The sequence below is a fragment of the Pseudopipra pipra genome, chromosome W, assembly GCF_036250125.1.
Source record: "Pseudopipra pipra isolate bDixPip1 chromosome W, bDixPip1.hap1, whole genome shotgun sequence".
Lineage (NCBI taxonomy): Eukaryota > Metazoa > Chordata > Aves > Passeriformes > Pipridae > Pseudopipra > Pseudopipra pipra.
Genome location: NC_087580.1, coordinates 5,999,084 through 6,016,982, shown reverse-complemented (window position 1 = coordinate 6,016,982; position 17,899 = coordinate 5,999,084). Strand labels below are relative to the sequence as shown.

The 17,899-nt window shown below is 58.2% G+C and overlaps 2 protein-coding genes and 1 pseudogene across 9 annotated transcripts in view; 2 read left to right on the top strand and 1 right to left on the bottom strand.

Annotated features, from left to right (window-relative positions):
* The window catches only part of LOC135404433 (zinc finger protein 239-like), a 352,167-nt pseudogene that overhangs the window by 36,263 nt on the left and 298,005 nt on the right, over positions 1–17,899 (top strand).
* LOC135404435 (class I histocompatibility antigen, F10 alpha chain-like) overlaps positions 1–17,899 on the bottom strand; it is a 115,371-nt gene that overhangs the window by 48,659 nt on the left and 48,813 nt on the right. The gene's annotated exons all lie outside the window — the stretch shown is intronic.
* Positions 13,858–17,899, top strand: part of LOC135404417 (class I histocompatibility antigen, F10 alpha chain-like) — a 44,307-nt gene continuing 40,265 nt past the window's right edge. Inside the window, exons 1-7 of one of the 8 annotated variants that reach the window (XM_064639149.1) lie at positions 13,859–13,990; positions 15,438–15,701; positions 15,897–16,166; positions 16,333–16,605; positions 16,721–16,828; positions 16,927–16,965; positions 17,320–17,482. In XM_064639149.1, the coding sequence (XP_064495219.1) occupies positions 13,924–13,990; positions 15,438–15,701; positions 15,897–16,166; positions 16,333–16,605; positions 16,721–16,828; positions 16,927–16,965; positions 17,320–17,333 (1,035 nt within the window). In that variant the 5' untranslated portion in view covers positions 13,859–13,923 and the 3' untranslated portion in view covers positions 17,334–17,482. The other 7 variants (XM_064639147.1, XM_064639146.1, XM_064639145.1 and 4 more) reach the window with 7 other exon arrangements.

Below are 17,899 nucleotides of genomic sequence, written 5' to 3'. Positions count from 1 at the left end.
ACCCCAGTTCTCAGCAATGGCACCTGTGGCACGGCTGCAAGGCTCGAGTGGGCCAGGCAAGAGCAGGAGCACCGAGAGCCTGAGGAGCCAGGAGATGCCCTGGCTGGGCATCGTGCTGCTGCGGGACGAGCTGACACCTCTGCACAGTCTCTGCCCGTCCCTGCCAGCCGACTTCTGCCCAGGCTCTGGGCACGGGGATGGAGCGCTGACAGTTTTCAGCCACCGCGCTGTTCCACAGAGGCTGTGATGTCACAAGGCCCTTGCCTGGCAGCCAGGAGATGGGCAAGGCAAGGCAAGGACGGAGCCTCGGAGCCACCAGCATGCTGTCCCCAAAGGCTGGGGGGGACTTTCATGGGCTCTGGTGTTACTGGGAGCCCTCCCTGCTGCTGGCGAGGAGCTCTCGGGTGAGAGGGGGTGTTGGGAAGGGGGGGGTCGGTGAGTCAGAGGGGATAAAAGGGGTGGTGGGGCCCCAAAGTGAGTGGGAGGGGAGTGGGACTCCCCAAAAGTGGAGAGGGAGGGAGACTGAGAATTGGGGGCTGATGGGAAAGGGGAGGGAGAGGTCAGAAGAGTGGGGGCCCCATTTGCAAAGGGGTCAGTGCTGAGCTGAGAGGGGGCCAGGCCAAGCCAGGAGATGTTGGAACCCAGACTGATTTCACCCCAAATGAAGCCCCTGATGGTGAGGGAACCCCTGGAGTCCAAGGACTGTCAGTCCATGGGTTTCTACCAGAAAGGGCCAGTCCCCTTTCTCAGGGGCAGGTTCTTCCAACAGAACCCTTCTCGGGGGGGGTGTGGAGATTCCTGCCTTGGCTGGGGACCCCCCAAGGTCACTGCTGGAGGTTGAGAGCAGAGATCTCCCCACGAGCACTGGTCTGGCGGAGTTCCATCCATCTCTAATTAAGAATTCTTGCTTGTTTGCCAGCTTTAGTAGAATTGCTTCAACAATTGCTTTAGTGTAGTGCCCTGTCCTATCTTATCCTGTTCTACTGATAGTTTTAGTGTTTCTATTGTTCACTAAATAATTCTGACTAAAACCTTTTGTGTCGTCATTTGCAAAAAAAAGAATTCATTTGCTATCAGTAGATATGATTTGCCATCATTAAAGCCTGGGGGACAAATGTGGTTCAGTCCCCCCTCTAGAATTGCTCTAAATTTCAGCTGTTGGCACAATGCAAGGCTGAGATTGGATCCAGCAGCCCCCAGCACCCCAGAGTAAGTTGGGAGCTCAGGGGGACCACCCCCTTTCCCAACCCCCCCAGTGCCCAAAGACCCCCATGGGACCGTCCATCCCTCCAGACCACCCCCCTTTTCCACCCCTCTCCCTGTTCCTCCCACTTTGCCATAGTCGCCTGTATTGGGACGAAGTTGGGATGTTACTTTTTGTTCTGTGTTTGGCCCCAGCCACCTGCAGTTAGTTTATGCTTTCTCCTGCCAAGTCTTCTGATAAAGCAGTGAACTTGGCCTTGGAGGGAGAGCTTCTGTGTAAACTGTTTTAATTGGTCTGTTGTGATTGGTCAATTGCTCGTCAGGGGCAGTTGGAGGACAAAGTGATGAGGAGGGTGATGAAGTAAGCCCACAGACTCATTTGGGAAGACCCCCCCCAAATCACTGCGCCTGCGTGGGGGACTTTCCAAGGTGCTCACGCACGCGCAGGAGGGGTGCACTTACATAAGAGAAGGGGTGGGATTCAGAGCCCTGACGGGGCGGTGCTGGCCACACCTCTCCGGGGCAGGTGCTCTCAAAAAACTTTATAAAAAGCAGAGACGCTTCTTGGGGGGGCGGCTCTTCACGATGGACCAAGTTGCTTTCAGCGGGGACGCCTGCTTGAAGTGGGAGCCTGCCACCCCCCATGAACCCGCAGCTGCTGCAGAGAGATTTCATTATTGGTTAGGATGGGTAAGACTTGTTTACAGGTGATACCTTGGTGAGTATGGGGGGGAAGCCTTCTTCCTAGGGTCTTTTATGCACTTTTTCCTCCGCCCCAATCCTTTTCCCTCAGGCGCCTGTTTTGTTTTCTCCCTTTTTCCTTGTTTGCCACCTTTTCCTAATAAATAGCTATTATTTTTGCCAACTAGCAACGGTGTTTGGTTTATTCATGTTCCAGAATCTCTCGAACCTGTGTTTTTTCCCTTGGCTTAGTCCCTTCCCTGTTACATCCCCTTAATCCCCGGCCACCCCAAGATCAGTTTTGGGGTCTCAACCCCCACTTTTCCCCCCTCTCCTACCCATTACACATCATTTCCCCAATCCCCAGCCCCCTCTCAGCTCAGCACTGACCCCTTTGCAAATGGGGCATTGTCTTGGTGCCATTGCAGGGGGGATGTCCTGCCCCAGTGTCCCAGTGTTCCTTTAATTCCCAGAGGCCCTGCAGCGTCCCAGTGGCCCCTTGATTCCATGACTTTCTGAAATACCTCAGGGTTCCTTTGGTTCCATGAGGCCCCCATGTCACGAAGTCCCCTGGATTCCATGAATTCCGCAGTGTCACAAGGACACAAGTGTGACAAGTGTCACAATACGTGGTATTGTACTGGGAGTGGCTGGGATCATACTGGGAGTGACTGGAACCAGAGGAGTCGTTCATGGGAGCAACTGAAACCACACTGGGGGCAACTGGGATCAGAGTGGGAGCAGCTGGGCCCCTGCTGGGCTCATACTGGGATCATTCGGGGACTGACAGGGATCATCCTGGGAGTGACTGCAATAATACTGGGAGTATGTGAGAGGGACTGCAACCATACTGGGGATGACTGGGATCAAACTGGATTCGTACTGCAAGTGTCTGGATCATACTGGGGGTGACTGGACTCATAGTGGGATCACCCTGGGAGAAACTGGGACCATGCAGGGGCAAATGGCATTGTCCAGACAGTGACTGAAAGTGCCTGGGGCCATACTGGACTCAGACTGGGAGTCCCTGAGAGGGAAAGGAACCATCCTGGGGGGGACTGGGAGCTACTGGGACCACCATGGGAACAACTGGGATCGTATTGGGAGTGTCTGGGAGTGACTGGGATCCTAGTGGGAGTGACCAGGGACTCCAGGGACCACTCTGGCACTGCCGGGCATTCTGGAGCTGGAGGGATCCGCAGACACTCGGCAACCTCCTGCAATCAAAGGCCCACTGGGACACGGGGACCAAAGGAACCTGGGACTCAGTGGAGCCTCAGGAAATCCAGAGACCATTGTGACACTGGAGAACCACATGGAAACAAGGGGCCATCCTGATGCTCTGGAACCTCCTGGAACCAAGGGGCCATTGTGTCACTACAAGGACTTACAGATCCAAAGGAACACAGGGACACTGTGGAATCTCCTGGAACCACGGGGCCACTGTGGCATCTGGGGCCTCATGGAACAGAAGGAACCCTGAGACATTTGGGAAACTCTTGGGATAAGAAGGGCCATTGTGACAATACAGGGCCTCAGGAATGCTGAATGCTGAATCATTTTGGAACCTCCTGGAACCAAGGGGCCATCGTGACTCTGCAGGGTCTCATGGAAACAAAGAAACCCTGGGAAACTGCAGAAGCTGCTGAATTTAATGGGCCATTGTGACTCAGGGCAATCTCCTTGAGTCAAGGGGCCACTGTGACACTGCCTGGCCTCCTGGAATCCAAGGGACCCTGGGACACAGTGGAACCTCCTGAACTCAAGGGCCCATTGGGATTCTGTGTAACCTGTGGAATCAAGTGTCACTGTGACCCTGCAGGACCCCATGGAACCAAAGGAATGTGGGAACACTGTGGAATCTCACAGACAAGGGGCCATTGTGACATGTGGAGCCTCATGGAACCAAAGGGCCACTGTGACTGCCCAGATCTCCATGGAATCAAGTGATTGTGTGATTGTGTGATTCTGTGATTGTTTGACTGTGTGATTGTGTCATTCCATGACTGTGTAAATGTGTGAGTCTGTGACTCTGTGATTGTGTGATTCTGTGACTCTGTGACTGTGTGATTTTGTCATTGTGTGATTACGTGATTCTGTGACTGTGTGACTCTGTATTGTGTGATTGTGTGACTGAGATTGTGTGATTGTGTAATTCTGTGGCTCTGTGACTCTGTGATCGTGTCATTCTACGATTCTGTTATTCTTTCATTCTGTGATTGTGTGACTGTGATTGTGTGATTGTGTGATTGTTTGATTCTGTGACTCTGATTGTATCATTCTATGATTCTGTGATTCTTTGATTCTATGATTCTGTGACTGATTGTTTGATTGTGTGACTGTGATTGTTTGTGTCATTGTTTGATTGTGTGATTGCGTGATTGTACGATTGTATGACTCTGTTATTGTGTTATTCTGTGATTGTGTGATTGTGTGACTCTGTGATTGTGTAATTCTCTGCCAGAGCTCATGGTTCAGTGATTTTACCCTTGAGCTCCACTGCTCCTCTTCATCACCTGGTCTGTGGATTTGGTGGGGGGATAAATCCTCATGGAACAGGGAAAATGTGGATCTTCCAGCACCCAGAAGAGAACTGAGCTCTGAGGTGCCTGAGCTGGGAACTGACACTTTGCTGGGTTGGGGCTTCCCAAGAGGATGGGGATGTCCCGGGATCATGGGATGGTTTGGGTGGGAAGGGACCTTCCAAATAACCCAGTGCCACCCCCCACCCTGGGAAAGGACACCTCCCACTATCCCAGGTTGCTCCAACCTGGCCTTGGACACTCCCAGGGATCCAGGGGCAGCCACAGCTTCTCTGGGAATTCCAGTCCAGTCCCTCTCCACCCTCCCAGCCAGGAATTCCTTCCCCATCTCCCATCTCTCCCTGCCCTCTGGCAGTGAGAAGCCATTCCCTGTGTCCTGGCACTCCATCCCTTGTCCCAAGTCCCTCTCCTGCTCTCCTAGAGCCCCTTTAGGCTTTGGAAGGGTCACTCCAGAGCTGGGAGGTGGCAGGGGACTGTCTGAATTTTGGGCTTTCAGCAGGATCTCGGATCCCTTGTCCCGTTCAGCAGAGTGTTGACATTTTCTGCTGGCTGGGGACCTGTGAGGGTTCCCCAGCAGGCAGCCATTGGACAGTGAATGCCCCCCACCTGCTCCCTGCCTCAGCTTTTAGAGCTGAGTTGACCTCCCATGGTCTGCAATGTCCCTGTGGTCAGTTGGGCTCAGCTGGCCTGCTTGGGTCCCCTCCCAGGCTCTTGCCCTCAGCTGAGGAAGGAATGTCCCAGTGTTGGTGCTGTGCTTGGCTGTGGCAGTTTGAGTCACATTAGAAATCCAAAATCCAATTTCCAGGCTTCCCCCCACCCCTTCCCACAATTTATCTCAACACCGGAGAGAAACTTTTAGGCCAGAGGCTTCTATAGGGGAAGGGGAAGTATATACATTTATTTACACAAATAAATATACTGTACAAACTAAAGGCAACTATATATATATTACATTTCTATCAGTCAGTCCTTTCAAGCCCCTCCTTTTAACTACTTTAGTCCAGGAGCAGTTTTTCAAGGCTGATACATAACACAGTCTGCCGTGGGAGTGTTCTTGGCTCCTGAACACTCCCCCCTCACCAAGTTCTAGTTGTTTGTTGCAGTGTCTCCTCCTCATGAAGTCCAAGAAGATAGTTTTGAGTCCTTGCTCTTCTGCTGCTGTGTGATTTCTCTCTCTCTGCTTCATACCTGGGTTCGTAGGCTGCTGCAGTGTAGTTTAGCTTATCAAGCGTCCATGTCCTGGAATGTTGATTTCTCCTCAGGTTTTCGGTTGTCTTGCGTTTTAGTTCACGGCAGAGACATCCTCTGGGCCCCCTCTCTCTCTCTCTGGGGTCTGTCTCCAGTTTCGCTTGGGATTCCTTTCCCGAGCCCCGAGCTGATTTATCAGCCCGTCCACTTGGCTCTGCTTTAATGCTGAGCCTCAAAATCCACCCCCCACCAACCTAAATGCAGTGGGGGGGAAAAGCCCCCTAGCCTTGGCCACAGGCACTCGGTTCAGTTCTGCACTGTCCCAAGCGTCCCGCAGCTGCAGGGGGGGGAAGAAGGTCTGGCCTCCTCCCTCTTAACTCAGGTGCTGTGACATTCTTCTTTCACAGCACACACTCCAAATGCTGCCTCTAACTCTAGCCAAAGGCTGAGCTGGGGGGCCGCAGGGCTCCCCTCTCCCCCTCCAGGAGGAAGAGAGGGAGCCCAGCCACCCCCTGGCCTTGTCCACCTACACGCAGCAGACACCAACAGCAAAACAACCCAGACAGAACTGCCAACAGCTTCCGGGGCTGTGATATGTGATTTTGAGCAGAAGCGAACAACATGGACAGTGATCGGCTCTACAGGGAACTCTGCCCTGGCACCCAATCACCTCTGAGCCCCCCCAGCCTCTCAGGGGGCCAATTTCAAACCATCACAAGCTCTTCCCGCAGTTGGGGCACTCGGGGCTTCCCTTACTGGTGGGTCTGTTGGTGTCTGGTCAAGGCAGCCCTCCAGATGAAGCTCTTCCCACGCTCCCCGCATTTGTAGGGCCTCTCCCTGGTGTGGATGCGCCGGTGCTTGTGGAGGGTGGAGCTGTCTCTGAAGCTTTTCCCACATTCCAAACACTTCTAGGGCCTCTCTCCACTGTGGATGAGCTGGTGGTAGTGGAGGCTGGAGCTCCAACTGAAGCTCTTCCCACCTTCCCTACATGTGTAGGGCTGTTCCCCAGTGTGGATGTGCTGGTGGCTGAGGAGGTTGGTGCTTGTGCTGAAGCTCTTCCCACATTCCAAGCACCTGTAGGGCTGTTCCCCAGTGTGGATGAGCTGGTGGTTGTGGAGGATGGTGCTCCGGCTGAACGTCTTTCCACATTCCCCACATGTGTAGGGCCTTTCCCCACTGTGGATCATCTGGTGTCAGAGCAGGTGGGAGTTCCGTTTGAAGCTCTTCCCACACTCCCCACATGTGTAGGGTTGTTCCCCAGTGTGGATGTGCTGGTGCCTCAGGAGGTTGGTGCTCTTCCTGAAGCTCTTCCCACATTCCAAACACCTGAAGGGCTTTTCCCTGCTGGGAGGCTGCTCAGGGACCACCAGCTCGCAACTCCGCCTCAAGCTCCGGCTGCCTTCCCGGCACACGCTGGCTCTTTCCTCCTCACAGCCCCCTGGGCTGGCTTTGCAGCCCCTCCTGCGGGGGCATCTCCGGCCCTTTTCCTCCCCGCTGCCTTCCTGCGCCGGGGAGCCCTTCAAAACGGCCTCTCCCACCAGGCTCTGCCGCCGGGATTTGTCCTCCGCGCTCTCCGGCCTCACCTCGGGGCCTGGAGCAGGAAGCAACAAGGACACGCAGGGGATTTGCCTCCGGCCCACAGGGAAGCCCAAGGACATCCCCCCAACTCCGGCCCCGGCAGGACGGCCACAAAAGACCGACCCAAAGGGGCACTGACTTCCTCCTCACCTGCCTGGGGGGCCCGCGGCATCTTCCTCTTCCTCGCAGCCTCCTCCTCCATCCGCCCAAGCTCTGGGAAGCAGAAATCCTGATGGGGGGGAAAACAAGGGGTGAGCGCGTTGCCTTGGGGGTTCCTCCTGCCCAAGTCCAGCTCTAGGACTCACTGGGCATCTTGTGTCCATAAAAACACCCAAAACATCAAGATTTAGACCAGTAAAACAGAAAACAACAACATCTGGAAAAAAAATCCCAAAACTCCCCACAAATCTGCAAAAGATCAAGAGTCAGCAAAAAAATACTCCAAAATATGAACATTCAGCTCAAAAAAACACTCCCAGAAGTTCCCCCTCTCTGGTCTCTGCACCTTTACCTTCTGGGGCTCTCCCCTCTCTGGGCTTCTGGGGGTCCCGCTTAGGGATGATGGGGCTTTTGGGGGTCCCAGGGGACCCTTCTGCCCTCACTCTCTGTTTCAGGGGGCCGGATTCCCAGACATTCCCCCTCTCCGCCTTCTCCACTTTCTTGGCCCGGGGATCCCAGGGGTCCCCACTGCCCAGGCTCCCCCTTCTCCAGGACCCCCCTTGCAGCCTCCCGGGGCTCCCGGGGCTCCTCCCTCTCCCTGCTCCCCCCTCCAGCCTGCCGGGGGTCCCCCAGCTCCGACATCGCCCCGCTCCGCTCTCCACACTCCGGGGCTCCCGCCCTTCCTCCTCCCACCCCCGGCTCTCCCGAGGGCTCCCCAAACCCGCTGCCTCGGCTCCCTCCGGCTCCCCCGGACCAGCCCCCCCCGCCCACACCGGGCTCACAATGGAGCCGCCGGGGCCTGACCCACCAACACCAACCCCCAACAAGGGGGGGACCCGCAGCCCCCCGACCACCCACGAAGCTCTGCCCACAACCCACCCCGACACCGCCCCAAAACACCCACCGGGGACCCCCAACAGCCCCCCGGCACACAGCCCCGCACAGGGGCCGCCTGTGCCCGAGCCAACAAAACGCCCCCACAGCCGGGGGGACACCAGAGGCTGCCCCGGGGCAACGAGAGCAGGGAGCAGATCGGGCCCCGCACACGTGGCCGGGCTCTGGGGTCAGCCGGCCGGGATCGGGAACAACAGCACGGCCCCGACCGCCGGTTCGGCACAGCGAGCCCAGGGGTGTCCCCTCTCCAGGGCCTCCCCTCTCCAGACATCAAGGGATGGGGACACCAAGGGACCCCCAAGGGAACCCCTTGCCCACTCTCCCACCTCCCCTTAGCCCCCCTCGCTCACCCCTTGCCCACCAGTCCCCCAAACCCCGGCTCCCCCCAGCTCCCTTTGGGGCTCACCCACCGCCCCCCGCGCTCCCTTTGGGGGTCCTACCCCCCGTTTCCCTCCCTTTCCCCTCTTTCCCATCGGCTCGTCCCGCTCACCCCAGAGCTCCGCGCCCGCAGCGATGCAGCAGGAGAAGGAGGGGGGGCAGGAAGGGCAGGGAGAAAGGCGGAGTGGGAACAGCAACAGGATGGTCCCCCCCGCCCCATCTCGCGGCGGATCGGGAAGGGGGAGCTCGTCCCAAATATCTTGGTGGGGCTTTTGGTGTTTATTTCTTTTTCGGGGGGGGTGTAAGGGGAGAATGTTTGGATCTTACAGGACTCCAAAGCTGAGCCGCAAGTGCCCCTTGGAGTGACTGTGAGTGACCGGGATCATAGTGGGAGTGACTGGAACTACCCAGACGGGAACTGGGAGCCAGTGGGGCCATGCTGGAAGTATGGTGGAACTGGGAGTAACTGGGAGTGACAGGGTGCATGGACTCCAGCATGGGTGCTGTAGGCAACTGGCATAGACTGGGAGTGACTGGGAGTGACTGGGAGTGACTGGGATCGACTGGGATCGTACTGATGGGAAATGGAAGCATCCTGGGGCAAGTGGATATGACTACGAGCATGCTGAGGGCAACTGAGATATACTGGGACTGTCTGCAACCATCCTGGGGGTGACTGAGACCACACTGGGAGTGACTTGGACCATGTGGGGGGCAACTGGGAGAAACTGGGAGTGACTGGATCTATAAGGGGGCAACTGGGATTGGCTTGGACCATGCTGGGGGAAGACTGGGATCACACTTGGATTGAATGGATCTGTGGTGGAGGCAACTGGGAGCAGCTGGCCCATGCTGGGGACAACTGGGCCCACAGTGAGGGTGACTGGAGTCATACTGGGAATGACTAGGAGCATCCTGAGGGCAGTTGGGATCACGTTGGTGCAACTGAGATATACTGGGAGCAAGTGGGATCACACTGGGAGTGACTGGGAGTGGCTGTGAGCAACTGGGATCATGCTGGAAGCATGGAAAAGAGATTTCTTCCTTAAAAGACTCTTTTTGGTCCAAGAAACCTCAGTGCCATGGCAGATGTTTCCTGCGGTGTTTGAGCATTCCCAGGAGCACAAATCCACAGGGATCTGCTGCAAAGTCGCCTCTAGAAAGGCCAAACCAGCCAAGGGTGAGTTTTGTAGCCAAACCCAACCAGGTCTGTGTTTCCTGGTTCACCAGCTCTGTTCTTCTCACCCCTCTGAGGTGGGATGGGAGCAGCGCTGAGACCCAAAAAGCTGCCAGAAACACCCAAAAAAAGTTGCCAAAACCCCCAAAATTAACGAGCCCCCTACAAATTCCAAGCAGATCCTGTCCTTCCACCCTTGTGCTTTGCTGCTGGTTAAAAGCAGGTTGGAAATACAATCATATCTATTATTATTGTTACACAAAATATCAATATAATATGATAATGTTAATTAAACTTTAACATATGTGTGCGGGTGACTCCTTGCAGGGGGTTTGTGCAGGAGGAGGCTCTGGGGTGGCTTCTCCAGCCTCAGCCACTTCCCCCAGGGCAGTGATGGTGAGGAGCAGCCCCGTGATGAGCCCGGTGACCCCCAGGGGCACCTTTTTGTCCTCGATGGGCCTGAGGCTGAAATGTGGGGACAAAGCCCATGGAAGGGGCACAAAGAGCACCCCACAGCCCCAACTCTTGTACCCCCCGGTCCCTTCCCCACCTCCCAGCACAGCCCCAGGCCCGTGGGGGGCTCCAGGCTCAGTTTGGGGGGATCCCAGTGCTGTCAGCAGCACCCAAGGATTTTTGGGGCTGCCTCCCCCCCGTGCCCCCTTCCAGCACGGGATGGGCACCCCCCCAGCCCCACAGCTTGCCAAGCCCTTTGCCCTTCCTTCCCTGCTCCTCCCCGGCAGGAACTGGCCTGTTGGAGGGGACTTGCAGCCTTTGGGCTGGGCCAGGCTGTGCAAAGGAGCTGCTGCCAGGCCAGGGAGGGTCGGGCTGAGGGGAGGAGGCCGGAGCCCCCAGGCTGTGGCACTGGGGAGGCCCTGGGGTGCCTCTCTGGGCTCTGGGGCCTGGAGATTTCTCTGCCCTGGGCCAGGCCATGGCAGAGGCCCCTGGGGGGGTGCCCACACCCAGCACTGCCCCGACAAGGCCTCTGAGCAGGGCTGCCCTCCAAGCACCCCCTGCCCAGGCCGCAAAGACTTGGCACAAACCAGCCCCTCCGGGCCCTGCCAAAGTGGCCCCAAACACACCCAGGGGAGGCCCCAGGAGGGGACAGAAACCCCCCACATTTCTTTGGGTGGTCTCACTCCTGTTTTCCTTTGCAACCCAACTGCTCTAAAATAAATGCTCTCTCTCTCTCTCTGCAAACACTGATCATCCAGGATTGGTTCACTTTAATTCACTCCAAGGGAAACAAGAATCAAACAAAAGTTCCTCCGGCCTGGCAGGGTGGGCTGTAACACTCCCCTGTGGCTTTTGGAACTGATTTAGTGCCCACACACGCTAAACTCAAGCACAGCTTTGAAACAACCTCCCCAAAAGAGGAGCTGGTTTTCCTGGTGCCTCCCTCCGCTCTCTGCTGCAGCAGCTCCATCGCAGCAGCTCAGTCTGTGCAAACCAAGCGAGTTCCTGCTCAGGCCGGGAACTGGGCAGTGCCAAATTCCTGATTTGGGGCAGTTTCCTGCCAGGAAAGTCAAGGCCCCTTTTCCCTTCAGCGGCTTTAGGTGATTTGAGCCTTCAAAGCACCAGGACTGGCTTGGTTTTCCCAACTCAGCCTTGGCTCCTGCTGCCTCTGTGTGCCCTGGGAAGGTGTTGTCTCAAGGACTTGCACAGTTGATAATCTCCCCAAACTCCCCCTAGGCAGTCACAGCCTTTTTCTAACCCTCTTCCTTTCCCCAGGGCTGGTTTTGTTCACTGTTTCATGTCCCAGCCTTTGCTCCCTCCTGTTGTCGCTGCTCCAACCTCCCATGTCGGGAACATTTTACCATCTGGTTCACGGTTTTTCCTAAATTCTTTCCCTGCTCAGTCATTCCCTGGCCATGCACTATTCCCCAAGGCAAAGTTCAAAATTCACAGGTTCACCAAAGCAAAACTGACCCCAGCAGAGCCATTTGTGGAATATTTGGAAGGAAAGAACCCAAAGAAACAGGACAAGCATCCACTGGCACAGAATGTGGATGCTGCTGGGGGGGCAATGGCAGCTGCAAAGAGTTTCCACATTTATTGAAACTCCCCATAGACCCTGACATCAACAAATTCCAATTATTACCAGGAAATGCACCCAGCATTTCCTCCACAGGTAAATATTCTCCAGGTAAGAACCCTCTGCCTGTGTCTGCAAAGGAAGACCTGAAAGGATCATTTTTGCCACCCAAACACTTCATTTTTCAATAAGCTTTCATTGATGAAGCGGTTTTTTACTGTTCCTAACCCCCAAAATCCTCCTGCCCCAGGCTGCAGTTTTGGGCATTTTGGAGCAAAAAACAGGCGAGGGGAGAAGAGGAGGGAAAACAGACCTAGAGGGGAAGAACAGAGGAACTTACCATGGAAAATACTCCTAAAGACATCGGGTTTGTGGAAATAAAGGACTTTTGTGTCCCAAAGAGCAGTTCAAAACTACTGCAGGCCAATATAGTTGTGGCCTTTTTTTTTTTGCTGCTACCCAGGGAAGGGCAATGAGTCCCCACGTGGCAGTGGGAGTGATTCAAAGGGGCTTTTCTGTAGTGACCAAAGGGGAGGGAATCCAACCAGTCACCAGGAACTTCCACTTTTTGTCTGCAAATCCAAGAGTAATTCAGCCCTGACCTGAGGTGCCCCTGCAAGGAGACACCTGGGGGTCACGGGGACCCCAAAGTGGGACCCCCAGGCTGGGCTGGGCTGGAGGGGGAGGCCCAGGGGAGACGGAGCAGGACAGACAAAAGAAAGCTGCTTCTTCTTGCTCCTCTTAGTCTCACATCCTCCTTCCCCCTCCCAAATTCGCTCTGGATCTGGCACAGCAATCTTGGGAAGAGAGAACTAAGCTCAAATCCAACCTTGCTTCATCCTGGGCCAGCCCAGCCCCCGCAGCCCCGATCTGGCTCAACACCCCCATCCTGGTCCATCCCACATCCCCATCCCAGTACATTCCCAGCCCGGTCCATCCCAGCCCGGGTCTGTCTTTCAGTCCCAGCCCGGCTCGGCTTGGCAGGGACTCCAAGCCCCTCCCGTGCCAGCCCTGCCCCAGCAGGGCCATGTGGCAGCAGCCGATGCGGCTGCAAGGCCGGTCCCCCCCGGGCGGGAGCAGTGGCGGGCCCGGGGCAGCCAAAGGGGTCGGAGCGAGAGGAGCCGGGACGAGGCAGCGCTGCTGCGGCAGCGGCTCCTTCCGAGCCCGCCGGGGCTGGGCGGGAAGGAGGAGCCCGCGGGCAGCCGCTCCCTGCGCGGGCCCTGCGGAGGGGACAGGGCGGGCCGGGAAAGAGCCCTGGTCATGTGCCCGGGGTGTTGGCAGTCTGTCCCAGTCCTTCCCAGTCTGTCCCAGGTTATCCCAGTCTGTCCCAGTCCATCCTAATCCATACCAGTCTGTCCCAGGTTATCCCAGTTTGTCCCAGTCCGTCCCAGTCCATCCCGGTCCCTTCCCAGCAGCCGCCGCCGTTTCCCGGGTCCTGCCCCCCCCGCCCCCCCAGAGCTGCCGCCGGACGCCGCCCCCCCAAGATGCTGACAGGGGTCGGGGCTCCGTCTTTGGCTTCGTCTCCCTGGGCTGGGGCTCGGCCTCCGCCCGAGGGAGGAGCTGAGGGGGGTCCCCGGGGGTCGTATGTCCCCCCCGGAGCGTGTGTGCCCCCCCGGGACCACCATCCCGCTGTCCCCCCCTTTTCTCTCCCCACGGAGCTCCTGCCCCAGCTCCCGCTCCCCCCTGGCAGGGGCTTTGGGAGCCCCCCTTTGCCTTGACCCCGGGACCCCTGCGGGGGGCAGTGGGGGCTGCCCAGGGCGGGCACTGGCCCAGGGAGATCGCCCCCCGCCCCCGCGGCATCCGCTGATCGCGGCGCTTCCCCCGCTTTGGCCCCAAAGCGGCGCCTTTAAGGCCGAGTTTAAGCGCAGGGCCCGCGAGTTCAGCTCGGCCCGGCCCGGGGGTCCCGCCGCTCGGGCCCGTCCAGGGGGCCCGGGGGTGGCGGGGGGACCCGGGACGGTGCCGGGAGGGGTCCCGAAGGGGATCCCGGGGCATTCCCGGCAATTCCCCCGGGCCCGCCCCCCGCGCTCCCTCGGCCACTTTTGCTTCCGCGTCTCCCGAACTGCGCCCAGCGGGGCCAGCGGAGCAGCGCTATGGCTCCAGTGCTGGGGCTGGGGGCGCTCCTGGCGCTCCTGGGGGTCTCGGGGGGGCAGCCCGAGGGTAAGTGGGACCCCTGGAACGGGCAACTCCTCAGCCTTTATTGCCGGGCACCGGCACTTCCCCGAACCTCCATTTCCGGGCACCGGGACCCCCCTGCACCCTCTCCTTCAGCAACGGGCCCCCCTGAATCCCGATTGCTGAGCACGGGAACCCTCTGAGCCCCCATTTCCGGAAGGAGACCTCCTTGAACACCCATTCCCGGGCACGGGAACCCCTCTGAACTGGGCCCTCCCTGCATCCTCTCCCTCCGCACCGGGATCCTCTTAAACCTCCCTATCCGGCACCAGGACCCCCCAGTTTCCATCCCTAGGCACTGAGACCCCCCTGAACACCCATTCCCGGGCAGGGGAACCCTCCTGAACCTCCATTTCTGGACACTGGGATGCCCCTGAACCCCCTTATCCTGCACCAGGACCCCCTCCACTCCCATCCTCATCTCCAGGACTCCTCTGAACCCCCTTATCTTCAACAAATACCCTCCGGTGCCCCTTTTCCTGCCAATCCCGCCTCTCCCAGCCCCCTGATCCTCCCTTTTCCTTGACCCTGGGACCCCCTAGACTCCCATTCCTGCCTTTCCCAGCCCCCAGACCCCACTCTCCTCAACACCGAGGACCACTGGACCCCTCCTTTCCTGGGCACAGGGACCCCCTGGATCCCCTATCCCGCCTCTCCCAGTCCCAGCCCCCCCTTTCCTTGAACCTTGGACCCTTCCCAGCTCTCCCAGCTCTCCCAGTTCCACTCCCTTGACCCTTGGACCCCCCAAACCCTCCAATCTCTGTGACCCTCCCCCAGTTCTCCACTCTCTGTGCTTCCTGCAGGGGGGTCCCAGGCACCGGGAACGCCCTCGACTGCAATTCCTGGGCACCAGGACCCCCCTGAACTTCCATTTCTGGCACAGGGACCCCCCCTGGAACCCCTTATCCTGCACCAACACCTTCCTGCACCCCCTTTCCCGGACATCCTGCCTCTCCCAGACCCCCCTTTTCCTTGACCCTGAGACCCTATGGACCACCTTTCCTGCCTTTCCCAGACCCCAGACCCCACTTTCCTCAACATTGGGGACTCCTACCCCCCCCTTTCCTGGGCACAGGGACCCCCTGAACCTCCATTCCTTGGCATGGGGACCTTTCTGCCCCCCCTTTATCCAGCACCCAGACCCCCCTGACCCTCCTCTCTGGTTCTGGGACCCCCCTGCACCCTCATTCCCAGCCATTCTGGGTCTCTTCACCCCATGACTCTCTTCCCCCAACACTGGGCCCCCTGGGCCCCCCTTTCCTGGGCACAGGGACCCCTGGATGCCCGATCCCACCTTTCCCAGTCCCTACACCCTCCTTTCCTTGGCCCTGAGATCCCCAAACCCCCTTCCCGGCTCTCCCAGCTCTCCCATTTCCCCCTTGCCTTGACCTATGGACACCCCCAGACTCCCCAAATCTCCGTGTCCCCCCAGTTCTCCACTCCCTGCGTTACCTGACTGTGGCGGTGACAGAGCCCAGCCCAGGGATCCCTCAATACCTGTCCATGGGATACGTGGATGGGATCCCTATCACACGCTACGACAGCGAGCGGGGCCGGAAGGAGCCGCTGACGCTGTGGATGGCGGCTGGAGCCGAGCCGGGATATTGGGATAGAGGGACCCAGATCAATGAGGGGAACCAGCTCATTGCTGCCGCCAACCTGGAGAGAGTGGGGGGCCGGTACAACTGGAGTGGGGGTGAGTGGGGGGAGCTGGGGAATAGGGGGATGTGTGGGAATGGGATGGGATCTGTGGGGCTGAGGGGGATCTGTAGGGCTGGGATGAGATTCTGTGGGTCTCCATCAGACTCTGGGGCTCCATAGGGCTGGAATGGGGCCCTGTGGGGCCAGGACACAAATCCAGGGTCTCCATGGATCCGATCCCACCCCCCAGGTCTCCACACAAGGCAGCGGCTTTATGGCTGTGACCTCCTGTCCGACGGGAGTGTCCGCAGAACCCTTCGAATTGGCTACGACGGGCGGGATTTCATCTCCTTCTCCCCGGAGACCGGGACCTTCGTGGCGGCCGATGGAGCTGCCCAGATCACCCAGAGGAAATGGAAATCTGAAGGGTATGAGGCTCTTCAGCACGAGCTGGCACAGAGTTGTGCGGAATGGCTCCAGAAATATGTCAGATACGGGCGGGAGGCACTGGAGCGCAAAGGTGAGGGAGACAGAATTCCCATGGGAATGAGAGATTTGGGAATGTGAGATTTGGGAGGGTGGAACTGAGGAACGTGGAAATTCCCATGGGAATTCCATGGATGAATCTGAGTTATCCAACTCCCATGGGAATTCCATGGATGGATCTCACCATTACCCCATTCCAGATCCCCCCAATGTCCACGTGTCCGGGAAAGAGGAACACGGGATCCTGACGTTGTCCTGCCACGCGTACGGATTCTACCCCGGGATGATCGTGATCAACTGGCTGAAGGGGGATGAACTGCAGGATCAGGAGACGGAGTGGGGCGGGATCGTTCCCAACAGCAACGGCACCTTCTACAGCTGGGCCAGGATCGAGGCGCTGCCGGGGGAGCGGGAGCAGTACCGGTGCCGGGTGGAGCACGCCGGAATGCCGGAGCCCGGGATCTTTGCCTGGGGTGAGGTTGGGAACGGGGAATGTGGGAACTGGGCATTTGGGAAGGAGGAATTTGGGAGTGTGGGACAGCGGGACGGGGGTTGCCCTCCCCCTCCTCACATTCCTGCCCTTCCCAGAGCCGGAATCCATCTGGAATTCCAGCCCGGTGTTGGTGGCTGTGTCCATCATCGCTGCCATCATCATCATCGGCCTCGTGGGAGTCGGTGTCTGGAAGCTCCGATCCGGTAACTCCCGGGATGGGGGTCGGGAAGGGGCACGGATCAGCCCGGCAGCATTCCGGGGATCCTGTGCCACGGGTGCTGATCCCACTTTCTTTCCATAGGGAAGAGGGAGGGGAATGGATACGACCCCGCGCCCACCAGTGAGTCCCAGCAGCGTGTGTGGATCCAGATCCTCTGGGCAGGGATCCCAGGATGGATGCCGGGATTCCAGAGGGGAATGGGGGCCTAATGGCTGGAGCGGGATTGGAAGGGGATTCCAGCTCAGGGCAGGATTCCAGAGTGGGATCAGGTGGAATTGTGGACTGGGATCAGGGCTGGATTGTGGAGTGGGATTGGGGTGGGATGGATGGAGTGGGATTGGGGTGGGATGGACAGAGCAGGATCAGGAGGGATTCCAGAGCAGTTCCTACTCTCCCTGGGCTCCACAGCCGGCTCCATCCCCTGGGATGGGAACAGGGACATGGTGACTCCTTTCCCCACTCTCATCCCAGCAGGAATCATGGCCTGAGTGATCCCAGAGCTGGATCCGCCCCTTCCCTCTCCCTGTGGAAAGGCAGGAGCTGCTGGCAGAGCTCATCCCGCTGCTCCCACCCAGCCCGGCCCCCCTGCGGCTCTTCCCGATGGATCAACTTCCTCCTTTATCCTGTGTGAAACCCAGGACCGCAATTATTCCTGAGGCTTTAATTTGGGTGTGAAAATCTCCTGCTTTGGGCAATAAATCCTCGTTCCCTCCTCCAGCATCCGGCAGTTCCTCTGTGGGAACCAGGACTGGGAATGGGGACGGGGGGCTGGGATGGGGACATTGGGGACAGGGCTGGGAACACTGGGAGCAGGTTGGGGACACCAGGAATGGGAATGGGGTCGTCAGGACTGGGATGGGAACACTGGGAATGGGAATGGGGATGTGGAATACCAGGATGGTAACAAGGGGGACAGGAATGGGGGACAGTGGGAGCAGGTTGGGGACAGCAGGAATGGGAATGGGGACTTGGAGGACCAGGATGGGGACACTGGGAACAAGTTGGAGTCACCAGAAGTTGGGAGTGGGGATACCAAGAGCAGATTGGGGACACC